An 18,278-nucleotide genomic window follows, 5' to 3' on the forward strand; every position below is an offset into this window, starting at 1 on the left:
TTGCACACACTGAGCAGTGGGGTGTACTATATAGTTATATAATATGTAATTGTGGTAGTCACATGACACTGAGCAAATTGCCAATAGTTTATAGCAGCTTGCATCAGAATACTTCTGTTAAATGAACAAACAATCTGGATTCTTACAAGTGACCAAAGAGATTTATGTTACAGAAACACATCTCATTATTACTAGAGGGGACTGCACCTTCACTATTGTCTATCATTTGGAGTGCTACATCTCACCCATATGTAAAAGCATAGAACTATATAAACGTGATATATCCCTTTAGAAATATATAAACGTGTTATATCCCTTTAATACAGATGGTTACGATATAGTTGATTACTGTGTTGATCTGCCTCCTTTATCTCAAATCAATGCTGAGTGTTTTGTGGTGTACTGGGAGGAGTATAGGAAATAACGTTCCATTTCCTGGTTTTGGAGAAAGTTTCAGAGAAGGTTTGGAGCACAACGGGAGGTAGCAGTGTAAGTGACCTGTCTTCTCGCCTGTTTGTTATTGTGTATCACCCACTGACAGCTCTCTATACTGTAGGTTCTTGTCAAACCTGGGAGACATGAGTCAAAACAGAGATATAACCTGGGGTCTGCATTTTCTGGCTGCTCCATAGAGGTAAACGGGGGGTAACCCATCTTCCTTCCAATGGCGTTACCTCACGCACGTAAACTCAGAAGACTTTATCATTTGCGTTACTGCATTGTCCCCATACATTGTACAGGGTTAGCGACATGGTGCAATTTGTGTGTCTATGCAGGAGATATCGCAAATACTTGTGAAACAGCTACGTAAATAATGCAAAAACTGCTGTTTCTTCTTCAGGGTCCATAGGGCTCCACAGGGAGACATTGGGGTTTAGGTGGGACCTGGAGGACCGGACACCAACAGCAAAGCTTTTCAATCCCAGGATGCTCCGGTCCTTCCCCCTATATCCCGGCCACAGCCTGAGGGCGCTTCTGTTTTGTTGGTGTCCGGCAGGAGCTGGACCGCCATTATAACAGGGCTGCACTAAGCAGCCCAAGCTGTTATTTTCTGATTTAGGGGCCTATTCATCAAGAAATAATTATCACTAGTGATAATTATGTTTTGAACTCGCTCCGAGTTCTAAGAACCATTATGAGGGATTCATCATGCCTCACTAATATAAGTATCACTTCCAAAAAACTGGTCTATTTGCGGAGTCAGCTTTTCAGAATTGTGATACTTTTCTCTTTTATCTATTGCCTCCACGCTCCCAGCCCTCAGCCTCTGCCTGTCTTCACGCTCTAAGCCAGCAGCCCCTGCTCCATGTCTCCCCTCTCCCCAAGGGACCTGGTGGATTAAGGGATGCCGGAACCAAAGCCCGAGGGACCTGTGTGTAGAAAAGGACCCCGGAGCCACAGCCCGAGGGACCTGCATGGAGAAAGGGACACCGGAGACGGGAGCCCGAGGGACACGTCGGAGAGAGCCAAGAGACCCGAAGTAGGAGCAGGAGCAACCTGGAGGACCTAGCCGATGGAGGGATCTGGAGGAGGGAGCTGAAAGCTGGTAAGTACTGTCCCTTACCTACACAAGCTGCCGTGTAGATGGCAGCTTGTATACACTATCGGGGGCTATTCGTCACCTGAGAGTGGCGTATAGTAACACCATCAAATTCCGAAAATACTGAATTTTTGGAATTTGATGAATAGCTTAATTTCTACATAATGTATGGGGAGTGTGGAAATTAACACAGACGTACTTAACCAGGAGATATCGGTTATATCTCCTGCGTTAAGTGTGTTAATGAATACCAAAACAACGATAATTAAGTAAAAATGTCCTTAAAACCGTAAGTTTGGTGTTGATGAATAGGCCCCCAAGTAAGAAAGCTGCTGGCATGCTAATGGTAGATGTATTAGAGGTAAATGTATTAGTCTGCAACTTGCAGGCATCGTCGAGATCGTGGCGAGTCTGCCCAATGTTTTAAAGTTGCAATCATTTAAATGTCATAACAGGTTGGTTTTACCTTTTAAATGATTGCCACTTTAAAACATTGTGCAGACTCGCCAGGAACCTGCTGAAGAACTATCACATTTACCCACTAGAAACTGTTTTCCAAATAATTGTATTCTATATATTGGTTATTACATTTAGGGTATTTAAAGTATGCAAGTATGCAATTTATTTATTTATTTGCACCTGATAATCTATGGGGACCCCACAGGGCCGGATTAAGGTTTGTGGGGGCCCCAGGGCAACCAACTTGTGGGGTCCGCTACCAATAGAATTGTCATGCTGGATATGTTATATAAAAGTATACTGTAGTGCCCCAGTTCATATGATGGCACACAGGAACTGCAATTCACATATGCCACAGTGCCCCCATGCTGGTTATTTTGACCTGTGGGGGTGGGAGGGACAGTGGCGTATCTATAATGGGTGCAGTGTGTGCGGGGCACACGGGCCCCCGGGTCCAGGGGGGCCCCGCACTGCACACACTGCACCCATATTTTTTTTAAACTTACCTTTCTGAGGTCCCGCGTCGGGTGTCACTGCTGCTCAGAACACCGGAAAAATGGCCGCCAGTAGAGTGTGCCCGGAGTCTACTGCGCATGCACAGAACGAAGGAAAATGGCCGCCATGGCCATTTGTCCAGCGTTCTGCACATGCACAGTAGACTCCGAGCACACTCTAGTGCCTGGAGTCTACCAATGCTCCGGTGGCTGGCTAGCCGCGTCAGTCCTCTGCCAGCCCCCAGGGAGAGAGGAGGGGGCCGTGCACGAGGAGTGCACAAGGGCCCCTTCCTCTCTTAAAATGCCCCTGGGGAGGGGTCCATGGATGATTGTCCCAGCCACCCTGTTTTTAATCTGGTTCTGAGACCCATGACCTAAATTTCCTACTCCAGTAATTGATTTACTAAAGTTGTTATCATGAACATGTTATACGCAGCGTTACATTATACACATTTTAAAACAGACAATATAGAAAATGAATGCTTGTGATGCAATAAATATTCTTTAATCAGTGCCTATAAATACATGTCCCAAGAGCACCATAGATTAGAGCTTTCTCTTATACTCAGGTATATAGTGAATGATGAGATCTGTAACATGACTGAGTTAATTGCATCACCCAAGCAATGTCTGACAGGCTACACACAGAGAAGATCATCTAGTTTGCATGACATAAATCATATCTCACACCAGAAAGACATATTCATGCATTACGGAGACATGATGTAACCGTCTAAGAACTTACATATTGCACCAGCATGCATAAAGAAATGGCTCATACTACACCCGATGAATACAGGCCCTGATTCCCAGTTGCATGCATGTCACAAAGCGGACGCATCTAGCAATTATTTGCAAACTGCTCGCGGGCCGTACAGTGCTTATCCACCTTGATGAAGGATATAGTATGAAGGGTCTTGTGGGGGTGACATGGGCCTGTAGCTAGAGTTCCATGCTATTCCGAAGCGTGCGAATGGCGATAGGACTGATTCTATAGGATCTGGTGCACTCAGTATTGTGTAGGTGTAAAGCTGGGTACACACTAGGGATGTGCAAACTCGAACCTATCCGAGCCTGCACATCCCTAGTACACACCTTATAACGGTACGACCTAGCGTTGTGGTGATGCGATGTAGCGATACATCACATCGCTGTACACACTAAACGATCCGCTGTACGATGGCGCAATGTACCATTATATGCTGCATGTAACAGCATCACAAGGCCATGGAATCGTCCCGTCTCCTATGCAGCATAGCAGATGGGACAATTCAATGAACTACAGCCGGGAACGATGGGTTGGGCATACTCGCTATACGCCGTGTACAATATATCGTTGTGATACGCGCTGATGAGGGAGATGTATCAAATCTTGGAGAGAGAAAGTGGAGAGATATAAAGTACAAAACAATCAGCTTCTGTCATTTTCAAACACAACCTGTAAAATTACAGTTAGAAGCTGATTACTTGGTTCTCTCGCTCCACTTTCTCTATCTCCAAGGTTTGATACCTCTCCCCCTATATCTGACATTACGCCTAGGATGGAGGGGGCAACATATCAGCAAATGTGTTTTTTTTTTTTACAATGTCTAAAGGTGCCAATAATTGTATTAATGATTTCTATTAAATGATATGTAATTTCTTAGATTTATTCATGCATAAAACCTACCCCTTTTTTTCTAGAGGAGCTGCAGGTGGGTGTTGATGTAGGACTACATTTCCCATAAGGCATCAGGTCAGAGCCTGTGCTCTTGTACGGGCTCAGACAGGTTGTGTTTGTGCTCCGATTACCAGGCTAGAAGCAGTGGGTGGGAGACGGCGGGGCTGCCAGCGGCTCTGTGAGTATGATCATGGTGGTGTTGTATTGTATAATCTGAGTATTGTACATGAACTGACGAGTGCAGCGGGATTGGAAGCATTATATACTTGGGAATGATAGAGAAATTTGGAGGATGTTTGCATATACTATCCATAGTAACCAGGAGGAGGGGTTTCCAGGAATGCCCCTTCTATATACTGTGACAGAAGTGCTGAGTAATTTCTGTGCACGGTATGGGCCAGATAGAGCTGCATCACTCTCACTAAAACTTGCTAAATTCAGTTCAGTAACGGCTGCAGGTTACATTACTACTGTATGGTGTGATGGGAACTATGTAAGGATTCTATATAAAGTGTAGTGACCTGTGGGACAATAAAAGCTGATAATATCTATCTATCTATCTATCTATCTATCTATCTATCTATCTATCTATCTATCTATCTATCTATCGGACAACACCTTTATTTACATATTTTTAATTTCACTTTTTAAATCATATAATTAAATAATTGATTCCAAAACCAAGTGCAGTATGACTCATTTACTGTATATTTATAAACACAGTAGTCTGTTTTAGCAGCATAACACTGGTGTTACCTGTTGGCTGTACATTTTGTATTGAAAGTAGTAAAAACATTACAACTGTAGCTTTAAGAATATTTGGCATTATAGATGTTTGATTTTGTTCCCTTAATGTCATTACAGTCTCTGGTTAGATAAGTATATGTAGATATGTACTATATTTGTAGTTGTTAGATATGTAGTGTATATGTAGCTATGTACTGTATGTATAGATGTGTTAGATATGTACTGTATATGTAGATATGTACTATATGTGTTAGATATGTACTGTATGTGTAGAATATGTACTGTATATGTAGATGTGTTAGACATGTATTGTATGGAATGGGATTGTCCCGACAGTGACAGGTGAAGATCCCGACGCCCAGTGGTAAGTATGCTAACCCTCCACTCTCCCCCCCCCCCCAACCCTCCCTTAGGAGTGCATAACCCTAACCTCCCCCCCTAGTGTCTAACGCTAACCTCCCCCTCCATGGGTGCCTAAATCTAACCCCCTCACCGCACCCTAACCTCCTCCCCCATGGGTGCCTAAACCTAGCCCCCCCCCTCACTGCACCCTAACCCTAACCTCCCCCCTTTAGTGCCTAACACTAACCCCACGTTCCCTAGCTTAACACTAACCTTCGCCGGGGGGGGGGGGGGAGGGTGCTTAACCCTAAGTCCCCCGGAAGTCCCTAAACCTAACTCCACCATCCCCGGGCTTAGTGTATACTTACCTGGCAGAGAAGACGATCAGTCCTGAGTTCCGGCGTCAGGATTAGCATAGGCGTCAGTATTTCAACGCCTATGTTAAATCCCTTGCCGGGATTACGCTGTCAGGATTGAGACCGGCGCCCATTCGGCCGCTGGTCTCATAACTACATCCCGTATTGTATATAGATATGTACTGTATTTGTATATGTGTTTGATATGTACTGTACTTGTTAATATGTTAGGTATGTACTGAATATTTAGATATGTACTATATGTGTAAGATATGTACATGTTTGTCAATATGTTAGGTATGCAGGACCGGTGCAAGGTTTCTGGACGTCCTAGGCAAAATTTCACCAAGCGCCCTAGCTCCCTCCAATCGTAATATGCCACGCATCAGTGTCCCCAGCTTATAATATGCAACGCATCAGTGTCCCCAGCTTATAATATGCAACACATCAGTGTCCCAAATTTGCAATATACTATATAGAATATGCCACAGCAGAGGGCCAAAGTCATAATGTACCTCACAACAATGCCGCCAATTCATATGCCACACCGCTGTGCCCCAAATTCATTATATTCAACTCAGTTGGGAGTTATGCCATACAATGCCCCAATACACGTGCCACATTGGGTGTTGATAGAATTGTGCCAGGACTATACAGTGGTGGCCAAAATTGCGGACACTTTTTGAATGTTTTTCAACTTTGAATGCTTATAAAAACTGTTACGCTTCACATGTTACACTGCAATGATATATGAATCATTGCAGTGCAATGATTCATATATCAAATGACAGGAAATTAAATGCTGAATTCAACACAATAAACATAGGACAAATATTTGCATTACAAGGGAAATAATGCAGTTAAAACAACACTTAGGGTGAAAATCCCTGTGTACTTATGACGTTACTGTCCTATCAATATTTTGTTGGGTATCTTTTATTTTTCAAGACAGCAGCACAGCGATGTGGCATTGAACCAACCAATGTCTTCCTTCTTTATTATGTGGTGCCATGAGACAATTATAGCCTCAATTAATTGTCTTTTATTGGATGGACGCCTCAGATGTACCAGTTTTTTCAAAAGGAACCACAAATGTTCTATGGGGCTCAGGTCTGGGCTGTTTCCTGGCCATCCCAGCACCTGTATGTCATTCTCCGTGAACCACTGTTTGCATATCCGTGCAGTGTGGCAGGGAGCTGAATCCTGCCGGAAAAAAAACGGGGCATTATCTGGAAAAAGATCCCTGATAGAAGGTAGAAGTTTTGGTTGTAGGATGGTGTCAATGTACTTTCTGCTGTTCAGTGTACCAACTAACGATTCTGAAATTGAACCTCTATATACCCCTTCCTGTACCTTCTAAAATCCTACCTATAAACCTCTAAGGATGACGCTAATTTACGTACGCAGTCATACAGTAAATAGAGACTCCAGACTTAGAACATGTGGTTCCAAAGCACAAAGTATTATTCAAGTAAAAAGTACAGTCAGTTACCCGCTATTGATTCAGACACAATTAGACGCAAAGGAATTATACAGACCCCAAGTACAGTATACATACGGAGCGCTTCCGGACCAGATGATCGGCATCAGCAAGAAACCCCGTCGTCATTCAATATTCAGCACGAAGACTAAAAACCCAGTGTTTGAGCACACATATTTATACCCCCCAGAATAGACAGGTCAATATAGAAGTTTGTTGCTGATATCATTGGTTCCCAGGGGAGAAGCATCTGTTACAGAGCGTTTAACAGGCTGGTTCAAATAGACTCACCCAGCCTCTAACAACTGGGGGTCTCTGCCCTCCCGCCCCCATGCTACATCCTAACAGTTGTTCCTAAAATATACATTTTGTTGCTTGTAGTCTCTGCGGTCCATAAGTTGAGAATGCATGATGCGATCTCCACACCGATAGTACCGGAATTCTGTTGAAAGAGTACGCATCAGTACGAAACCAAACACTGCTTTCTTAGCATGTATAAAACCTTAGTTATCAAATATCTTTATTTCACAGCATTTATACTAACTGAACCAACTTAAATCTTATACTTTAAAGCTTATTAAACCTTATGTGTGAATATGTAATGTGTGAGTGTGCGGGGTTTGATATAAGGACGCTAGTTAACTTGGCAGATGCGTGCGCATAAAGCTAATAAAACAGCGGTTTCATACAAAGTCCTATGCATTCGCTAATATGCGACTAGTTAACAGCGCAATTGTGCGTATTAATGTCTGTATGAGAAATGGTGAAAGATGCAATCGCATGTTGCTAATAGTAATATCGCCACATGTACTAAAGTGTAAGTTTATCTAAAATGGCGCTTAGGTGGCCATTCGCAAAATGGCGTCTTGCGATCTCATTTCCAAAATGGCGTCTTACGGCCAGTCGCAAGATGGCGTCGCTGCGATTTAATTTTAAACTGATCTTGTCTCAGCCAATTATCCAGCTTCGACACATCTATGACATAAAGGCGGCCTACAGCATCTGCTGTCATACATGCCCAGATCATAACACTTGTAGGATTCTTTGTTGTCGCTTGAATGCAATCTGGATGTTCCTCTTCCCCGATGCGACATCTCACATATTTTCTCCCATCATTACCAAATATCGATATCTTAGTTTCGTCACTCCATATCACTTGTTTCCACTGACCTTCTGTCTATGCAATGTGTCCTTTTGCCCACTGTACTCGTTTCTGCTGCTGCTTTTATTCAGCAATGGCTTTTTTTCGTGCAATCCTACCTTTTAGGCCAACCTCCGTTAGTCTTCTCCGTACCGTTCTTGCACTGACAAAAACACCAGTTGCACTCAGTTCACTGCTAATGGCCGCAGATGACATCCATCTGTCCCTGACGCAAATTTGTTTTATTCTCCTATTATCAACAGCTGTTGTGCACTTTTTCCGGCCTTTTCCTTCTTTGTTTTGTACAGATTGTGTTTCCTGATAGCGTAAACAAAACTTTCATACTCCTGATGATGTCACATTCCCACCAACTTCTCTCGCAATTGCTGCATACGAAAGACCATTTTCATGTAAAACCACAATCCTGGATCTCTTCCTGGGTGACCAGTCACCACTTTGCCTGGACGACATTGTTGTATTTATTTTTTACACCGTCAATACCACTAAGCAATACACACAAACACCCAACCATAATTGCACTTCAGTAACCAACATAATTCTGCAAAATGAAACAGCCAAACTGACCATTCCCACCTTTGAACATGACCTGCTCATAAACGACAGCTGATTGGTCCTCAGAATGACGATTCCAATTGGCTGGTAGTAGCTGTTATTACAATCCGTTTCTTGAATCTCACGCATCTGTGCTTCTTTGTCTGACTGAAAGTAGCATAACTTCCCTTTTTAAAATGCAAATATTTGACCTCCTTTTTATTGTGTTGAATTCAGCATTAAATTTCCTTTCATTTGATATATGAATCATTGCACTGTGTGAAGTGTAACAGTTTTTATAATCATTCAAATTTCAAAATGTGTCCGTGATTTTGGCCACCTGTGTACATAGTGCTTCATTACTTCTACTGTTTGTGGTTGGCAAAGCATTGGACGACAGATGAGCGGGCAGTGGCGTAACTAGGGTATTTGGAGCCCAGGGCAAGTTAAAAATGGAGCCCCTCAAGGATGTGCGCGCCAAAAAAGTGGGTGTGTCCAAATTCAACAAGGGCGTGGTAACTGAAAATGGGGGTGTGTCAACATGACACACCACCTTTTCTCATCACTCTGGGAACATTACTTTCCATTCCATATGCACCTTAATGCCCCTAGTAGTAGTAACCCTTATGCTATATCTCCAGTAGCAGTGCCCCTTATACAGTGCCCTCCTATGCAGTGCTTCCAGTTGTGGTCCCCTCTATGCAGTGCCCACTGTTGTGCCCCTTATACATTACCCCTAATATCATGCCCCACTATGCAATGTGCCCTCAGTAGTGGCCCCCTATGCAGTGCCCCTTTATACAATGCCTCCAGTAGTAACCCCCCCTATGCAGTGCCCCCAGTAGTGGTCCCCCCTAATCAGTGCCCCTTATGTTGGGTACACACTGGCCGATATATTGGCCGATCAATTGATCGGCCAATATATGGTGGCCCCGTCAGCCAGTGTGTACAGACGATATGTCTGTGAATAACGTCATTCACAGACATATCGCATTGGCTGTGCTGCACAGCCAATGAACAGACATATCTGTCCATCGGCAAGTGTGTACGGGCGATCAGTCGATCGCCCGTACACAGAGGTGCAGAGAGGGGGGGAGCTGCGAGCGGGTACTACTTAACCGGGTCCGGCACACGAGAGACTGTCCGAGGCTGCTAAAGCAGCAGCCCGAGCAGTCTCCTATGCCAAAGGGGGGAGCAATCACGCTGATCGCGCCCCCCATTGGCTGTGCGCCGGGCTGAGGGTCACACAGCGCCCCCTCTCCAGCGCCGCAAATGTTTGTTTTTTTTTTCCCCGGAAGGGGCATGGCCACGCCTACCGCGATCAGCCCGAGCCACTGCAGCATGCAGATGATGGTCGTTCAGTGTGTATGAACGACCATCATCTACAGATATATCTGCAGATCACTCGATCTGCAGATATCTGTCAGGTGTGTACCCACCTTTACTTGTATCACAAAGACACACACAAAACACAATACTTACCCGAATACCCACTCCTGCACCCGCAGCCGTCCGCTCTTCTGTCCTCCCGCTTGGCGCTATGGGAGAGATGTCATGACGTCTCTCCCTTCACCCGCCTGCGGGAGCCGGAAGGCGGAGCTCATGAGTGAACTCCAGCCCGGCTCCTGCCATGGGTGCAGCAGCCAATGACAGTCTGTCTGACTCTCATTGGCTGCTAAAACAAACATACAGCTGCCGGGTAGTACGAGTGTACTACCCACCACCGGCGGCGGAGGTGTATTTGTTTTACTAGGGTAGATGTATTAACCACCTAAGCGTTATCAGCACACTTTATGTGCACTGATACCGCTTCTCCCCCATGTATTATTGGGGGGGCTGGGTGGTAAATGACAGGGGCGCTATGTCCTTGAGTTTCCTGCTTGGAGGGTGAAAGACAAATTGGGATGGGCTAATAGCAGGAGTGCTGGGATAGCTGGGTCACCAAGCCTTTAGTGTTCAGCCCCTGCTATAGCCTCTCGATATTCAGTTCCATCTATCACAGCAGCCTGTACAGCTTCCACTCATCTGGGAACAAAAGTTGTCATGTACCAATGGGTGAGAGTACCAGGAACACTGGTTGCAGTCAGTAAAGAAGAGCTGTTAACTAAGCTCTTATGTAATGTCTATGGACAGAAGGTATTCTGGCTCATTTTGTTTCCTAATAGGTTGGTAGAGGCTAATTCGATGGTGGGTTAGGACGCTCAATATGTGTATTGATAAATGTGCATTGATCATTAGTACACCCATGTCTGCCGGTAGTTCTAAACACAACAGTGTTGAGTGCAACTCTGAGCTTGTCTTCGGAAGTTGTGTACTTTGTTAATGACTAATAACCCCCCCCCCCCAAAGAAAAAAACCCAGAATAAACAGGAAAGAGAGCACACAGTAGGCCTGCAGGTCCTGGGAGATGCCAGTACTTAGTATAGTTGGCTGTATTAGAAGGTGGCATTAGAAGCAGAAAGAGGGAAGGAAAGTTTATTTGGAACTTTATAGGGCTCTGGTGATACCGCAAACCTAGGACCTACCTCTGAACCATCATGATATTGTTGTGATATTCCTGATTTCAAGGGACTGTCCCGCAATCAGGACGATTGTCCCAATTTGCAGGGTGGTGGAGGGGTATTCCTACAGATGCCTCCACTACATGTAGCAATTCTATGCTGGTGATTTTTTTTTTTTCACTGCTCAAGTATAGTCATTCAGTCTATAGAGCGGTCACACCCCCTACCATGACATAGCCCCACTCCTCCTTTCTGATTTGGCAATTGTTGGATAGAATGCCTAGGGGTATATTTAAGAACTAATGTATTTTTGCCCCAATAAATATTTGTTTCTTATCGCCGATATTCACGGAGGTTAGATATTCTATAGCAGGGTGATTTACCAAGTAACGCTTGCTGGGATAGGTCATCTGATAAGAGTTTTCAGTATAGTCATAGATTGTGTGTGTGTGTGTCCTATGAGCCTGTCTTCCAGAACGGTCTGTGTCTATCTATATTGTGTTTGCCTCCCAGCACTCAATGTGTTCTCTCTGGGCCTGATTCAGCTTGGATCGCAGTTGCTAAATGTGTACGTAGTTGGTTGATCGTTGCGTACTGCGTATGCGTATGTATTGCAGTGCGCAAACTCGCCATTGCAAATACACGGACCCCACGCATTAGCAGATTGATTGACAGGCAGAGAGCGTTTGGGGGTGGTGACGGGGGGGTGGTCGGGGAAACACAGGTGTGCCAGTGCGTTTGAACACCGTTGCATGGGCGTGCATAACTTAGCCTGAGCTTTTCATGTGACCTGGAAAGTTAGCAATTTGTAAGCTCTGACTTGCCGCAATGCTGCGTGTGGGATCGATGTATCCGATGTTTGGCCTGGTTTGGGTGGTTATATGAAAGTGAGCGTAGGCAGAGGGTGTGTGTATGTTAGCCGCACAACGGCATTGTGAATGCAGCATTTGCATATATTCGCCTAAGATCTGCCTACAGAATTACACATGTTAGTAACTGCGATCCAAGCTGAATCAGGCCCCTCTGTCTTCTCTGCCAGCCAGGGCCGTCGAGAACTCAGACAGGGCCAGGTACTGGGGAGGAAGGGGGGGGGCTTGCTCTTGCTCAGTACAGGGGCAGCTCCAGGAGAGATAGTAGCACTTCTACTCTTCCCACTACCGCTGTATAGCAGGGACATCTGGCAGTGACAGGAGGAAGGCCGCAGTAGTCTCCTCTCTCACTGCTTGATGTGCCACTGTGTCTGCGTGGCCAGTGGAAGCAACGGACATGGGCCTCTATAACAGGGCTGAGCCAGAGTAAGTAGTAACCCCATCCGCTTGGTGTCCTTGCTCCAAGCACTGTCAATGTGTTTGTCACTCAGTCCTGCTTGTGTTTCTATCTTTCCTTATCAGTACGTCTATGTCCCGGTTTTCCCTGTGTGTCTTCCAGTCCTGTCAGTAGCCCCTGCACAAGCTAAGCTGCTTCTGTGATGCGGAGTGGCAGGTAACCACAGAGCATGGGCACAGTATGTGTAGTATTAGCTGTGATTTGTAAATTTGTAAGTTTACAGTATTTGTTCTATGGGCTCAAGCACACTAGGGTGCCATGAAACAGACCACATTGCGAACGCAGCCAGAACTCCTGTCTCTATGGTAAATGTTTCTTGCCGCATATTTACTGCAATGTTGAACATACCTAAAACACACACTGTATGACAGATGCAGCTAACTTCACTGCAGGTAAAATGTTATTTATAGTGTGTAAAAAAACATTTTACCCTTTTAAATGTACTCCTGATATCACCAAATAAGACCTGAATAAGCATCACTTTGGGACTCGGTCATACTGCTAATTTATTTGAAATAATTTAACTACAAAAAAAACTGTCTGTTTTAGACTTATTAAAGCAGTTTTTTCTTTACTTTCTTCCTCAATGGAGGATTCGGGAACCCCCCTATAGAAATCCTGGGTTTGCCCCTGATGCCCCTTTCTTGGATATTGTCCTGATTCTCAAAGAGGAAATGTTGGGAGTTTTTCTGCTTGTAACTGAAGTGATGTCTCATTGATTCCTAGTGTTGTTTTATACAGTTTAGAAAATGAAAGTATATAGTTATGATTTATTCTCCACTCCCTACTTTTAGAAGGAAAAACATCAGACAGACCAGATGAACCAGTTTATTTCTGCCTTGAAGTGTTGTGTTTGTTATGTACAAAAGTGTTATCCATACGAATATCAAAAATCCCCAACTCTGTACCCAGACAAATTATATTTTATCATATGATTAAGTTATACAATAAAGTGACAGAATACTGTCACTTTAAGGTAAATCAGACCGATCGGCCATCTGAGCGGCCGATTGGTAGGTTATATACCCTTACCAATCAGCTGCTCAATATGCCTGGCCTGACATCGCAACTGGGCGAGCATTGAAATTTGCCCGCCTAATTGTGATGTCAGTGTTGGCGGGTCCCTGCAGCAAGAATACGGGCAGTCAGCGGGTCACCCGTACACACATGCATATGCACCAATATATCTTACAGATATATCGGCTGTGCTGCAGGGCCAAAATAAAATGTCAGTGAATGGCATCCTACACACCCGCCGATGCATTCGCAATATATCATTCGTGAATCGAATGGACAATATATTATCAAGCAACCTCCCAGATCAGTGAAGTGGGCAGTCAGATATTTGATGACAGGATACAAACAATATTAGATATCATTATGAACTGTTGACATTATTGAGACAATAGGCGCAAAGTACATAACAGGCCTGTGTGATAATAATTACTGATGTTGAATTGCTTATCTCATTATAATCAGAACTGTCCACATTATTTACATTGTGTTATTCAATATATATTTTTTCTAAATCCGCATAATAATAATCTTTAATAAATCACATCTGCACAGCAGGGGTAGGCAATGGACAGCACTCCAGCTGCTGTGGAGCTACACTTCCCAGCATGTCCTTACAGCAAAACTGTGGCAGGGCATGTTGGGATGTGCAGTTCCACAGCAGCTGGAGTGCCACATGTTGCCTTCCCCTGCTGTACAGTATAAATAGTGATGTACATAGTATTTAATAACCTGCTATAATGTTGATTGTATTGATAATACACTGGTATAAAAGTCCTCCCTGCTCAGCGATGTCACCAGTTTGTGTGAATGGACAACCTTTGGTTTCCTAAATGGCTGGCTACAGTTGTGATGTGCCACTGTGACTGCGCTGCTGTACAGCGGCCAGTGGAAGCATCTTCCCACCCTCCCACATAACCTCACCTCCCACTATTTCTTTATCAATTGATGGCACAACTATCTCATCTAGCCCCAAAGAGCGCTATCTAGTAGTTATCCTGGACTCCTCCCTCTCCTTCAAACCACATATCCAGAACCTCTCAAGTCCTGTCATTTCCATCTTAAAAATATTTCCAGGATCAGACCCTTTCTCACCCAGGATGCTACTAAGACCTTAATACACTCCAGATTGGATTACTGTAACCTCCTCCTATCTGGCCTCCCCAAATCCCATCTCTCTCCTCTCTAGTCTATCCTTAATGCTTCTGCACGGCTTATCTTCCTCTCCAAACGCTCTACATCTGCCTCCCCTCTCCTACAAGCCCTCCACTGGCTCCCCTTCCCTTTCAGAACCCAATTCAAGGTTCTCACACTCGCTTACAAAGCCCTCACACACTCCTCTCCCATTTACATCTCTGACCTCATCTCCCTTAACTCTCCTGTCCGCCCTCTTCGTTCAACAAATGCACGCCGCCTCTCATGCCAACTGATTACTTCCTCCCACTCCCGCCTCCAAGACTTTGACCGTGCTGCTCCCCACCTCTGGAACTCTCTCCCTCTCCCCATAAGACTCTTCACCTCTCTACAATCCTTCAAACGGGCTCTCAAGATCCACTACTTCATCAATGCTTTCCAGCTCTCATCCTAACATGCTACTACATGATCCCTCCTCCCTGTCTTCCCCATCTGTGTCATGCCCGTCTGTCTGCCCCTCCCCTTGAGAATGTAAGCTCTTGTGAGCAGGGCCCTCTACCCTCTTGTGCTTCTCCTTACTTTATGTTCATCTACTTCTTACTCACCACGAGGACACCTAACACTTGGTGCCTATGCTTAATTGGGTGTTATGGCCACCTATGTATCAATGTATATTATCCTTGTCCTTCATTGTATTGTATTTTACTGTAAGTCACGTTTTGGTTATGTACCTTGTAAGGCGCTGCGGAACACTTGTGGCGCCGTATAAATAAACAATAATAATAATTTGTGTAGATGGTGGGAGCATTTTCACTTGGTCTCTACAATTGTAGGGTGCGTTGTAATCTATTGCTGCTTTTCTAACGTTACTTTAGTGATTCTGTTTTTTGTTCCTCTTTTAAGGCGTAATCTGAGAGAAAACAATGGATAACTATGAAATAATTCGGATGATCGGAGAAGGAGCATTTGGAAAAGCATTTCTAGCAAAAGGAAAAAAAGACAACAAACAATGCGTAATCAAAGAGATTGCGCTATCAAAGGTGACCTCTCCTTAATGTATCAGTGATACAAATATTTATAAAGCAATAACTGCAATGTAACACAATATAAGTAATAAGAGATGTAGACCACTTCCACCAACCTTAGTTGGATCAAGCAGGCACTGATCATATAAACCAAATTATAGGACATCCTGGGGACCATAAATGAAATATCACAATGCTCTTTTTACATTTAGAAGATAAATGTTAATAATGTTCTGGCTGTTGCATCTCAATACATGACCATCAGATGATAGCATATAGTAACCCTGATATTTTGTCTATAGAACCTAGGGCCGATTCAGAGATGGACGCAATGCCAATTTTCTTACCCAGGGTCCATAGGGATCCACAGGGATAACCATGGGGTGCAGGTGGTTGGAGCTAACTGGGCACCAAATAGTCAAATGGTTAAGCTCCCAGGATGCACCGATCCTAATCCACATATACCCCGCCCCCAGCCAGAGGTTTGCATTAGGCGCCGGCAGGAGCAGGTTGCACCTTTTCGTTTTCTGGATTTTTTTTGGCGCAAGCAGCGCTGGGTGTTCTAGTGGGGGTCTGCGCTACTGCTTCATCTACCCCCGCTGGTGCCGCAACACCGGTGAGTGGTCTGGTGATTATGGCGGGCACCAACGGGGCTCAGCTAGCCGCTCCACTGGAGACCCAGGGATGCAGCCGGACAAACTGGGAGGCAGGTAAGACTATTCCCTGCTTGCGGGGAATCGCGTATGTTGCAGGCCTTACCTCCAGCTGTGGAGACCAGCCGAAGGACGCTGAGATGGGGTGTCCGGTTCGTACGCACCGCCACTAGACCACCGGGGCATTTAAGTCCGGCATCGAGGACCTTTGTAGAGGCTAGCAGGTGATACAGCAGTGGGGAGGTAAGCTCTCCCCCAGCTCAGAGCACAATCCCTCATCGAGGTTTCCCACCTCTGAACTGCTCCTCCTCACCCTCCTCCCACTGTGAGATGCTCAGCAGCCACTTCTAGGGGCATTACTGGAGCTACAGGTCTCGTGAGAATCGGGTCCAGTCTCCCTGTATACCTCTCCTTAGGGCCAGGTTATAGAGTGCTTAATTCTACCAGTATATATATATATATATATATATATTATTAGTGTATAGATATGTATATATGCATTGTATTTGACTTGTGCTAGCTCTGCTGTAGTGATATACTATCTTACCTTTCTGATTGTCAGTTGTATCTATCCCTCGTGCTCTCTTAACCCTCATCTGCTAGGTGTGTAGAGGTTTAATTATTGCTTCACATTTATTTGTGAAGGGTCTCACATTTTCTGTATGCTAATTGTTATGTACCACCTCACCAGTCCACCTTGCCAGCCCCTGTCCGGGAGCCACCTTGGGTGTTCTCCTTATACCAGGTTATGATGCAGTTAGTGGACCGCTTATCAGCCCCCACGCTGCTTCCCACCATGAGGTGCCCACAGCTGTTACATCCTGCTGTGTCTGTACCCCCCTATGCATCCTCCTTGGATGGATGTTTTTGCCCACTCAGTTCAGAATATGGCTAAAACGTCTGTAGCCTATCAGCAAATGTTACAGGCGGACAGACCGTTGGCCACCAAAGCACATAGGCGGCCTGTATCATCCCCTCAGTCCACCCAGCTTTCGGATTCTGACGCATCATCTGAGGAGGCAGATGATGCACACGTTTCTCCCCCCGGGTCCCCCTCTGGTGAGATTTCCCTTCTTTAGTGAGGGCAGTTAAATTGATCGTGAATATAGAGGATGTGGAACTGGCCCCTAAGCCTAAAACACTGGTGTTTAAACACCAAAAGGTGGTTAAGGCTGAATTCCCTCAATCGGACCAGCTCACTGAGCTCATGATGAAGGCATGGAGTACTCCTGGTAGACTGTTCCAGATTCAAAAAAACAAGCGTCTTTTTACACTCTCCCACATGGCGAGTGTACTAAGTGGGATGCATCCCCTACTGTTGATTCTCACGTGGCACGCTTAGTCAGAAGTTCTACGCTGCCTATACCGTCCACATCCTCCCTTAAAGTCGCCACGGATAGAAAACTGTAAACTTGTCTCAAGTCCGTTTTCTCGCTTTCTGGCGCTATTACTCGGCTGGCTATGGCTGTGGCCTGGGTAGCTAAGGCTATGGAAGGATGGACGGATGCACTTGAAGACAGCTCGCCATCAGACGCTACCAGGGAGTAACTGGCATACATCTCCCATATCCGGGAAGCAGCCTCTTATTTGGGAGAAGCTGAGTTGGACACTGGACTCCTTGCTTCTAAGGCAACTGCAACCACTAATTGTAATCTTTATTGATTTCTTGTTAAAAAGTGAGTTTTCAAGGGTTCAATTTGTTAGGTGACATATTAAAAATCCACATAAAATGATAAATGAGAAAAAGTAATGTGTAAAGGAAGAAAATACAAAACAGTGTATTATATCTGTATCTCCATGCTGCTGGTTAGTGTCTATATGTATTGCTCATAGGAGATCGCTTACAATGGGGGC

General features: G+C 44.9%; 1 protein-coding gene across 1 annotated transcript in view; it reads left to right on the forward strand.

The window, feature by feature from the left end:
• The first annotated feature begins 4,278 nt into the window (after positions 1-4,278).
• LOC148527271 (serine/threonine-protein kinase Nek5-like) overlaps positions 4,279-18,278 on the forward strand; it is a 76,887-nt gene continuing 62,887 nt past the window's right edge. The window contains 2 exon segments of the mRNA XM_088469090.1: positions 4,279-4,331; positions 15,650-15,786. Coding sequence (XP_088325216.1) covers positions 15,670-15,786 — 117 coding nt within the window. The 5' untranslated portion in view covers positions 4,279-4,331; positions 15,650-15,669.

This window comes from Taudactylus pleione, unplaced genomic scaffold (assembly GCF_031769625.1).
Source record: "Taudactylus pleione unplaced genomic scaffold, aTauple2 ptg000089l, whole genome shotgun sequence".
Classification (NCBI taxonomy): Eukaryota; Metazoa; Chordata; class Amphibia; order Anura; family Myobatrachidae; genus Taudactylus; species Taudactylus pleione.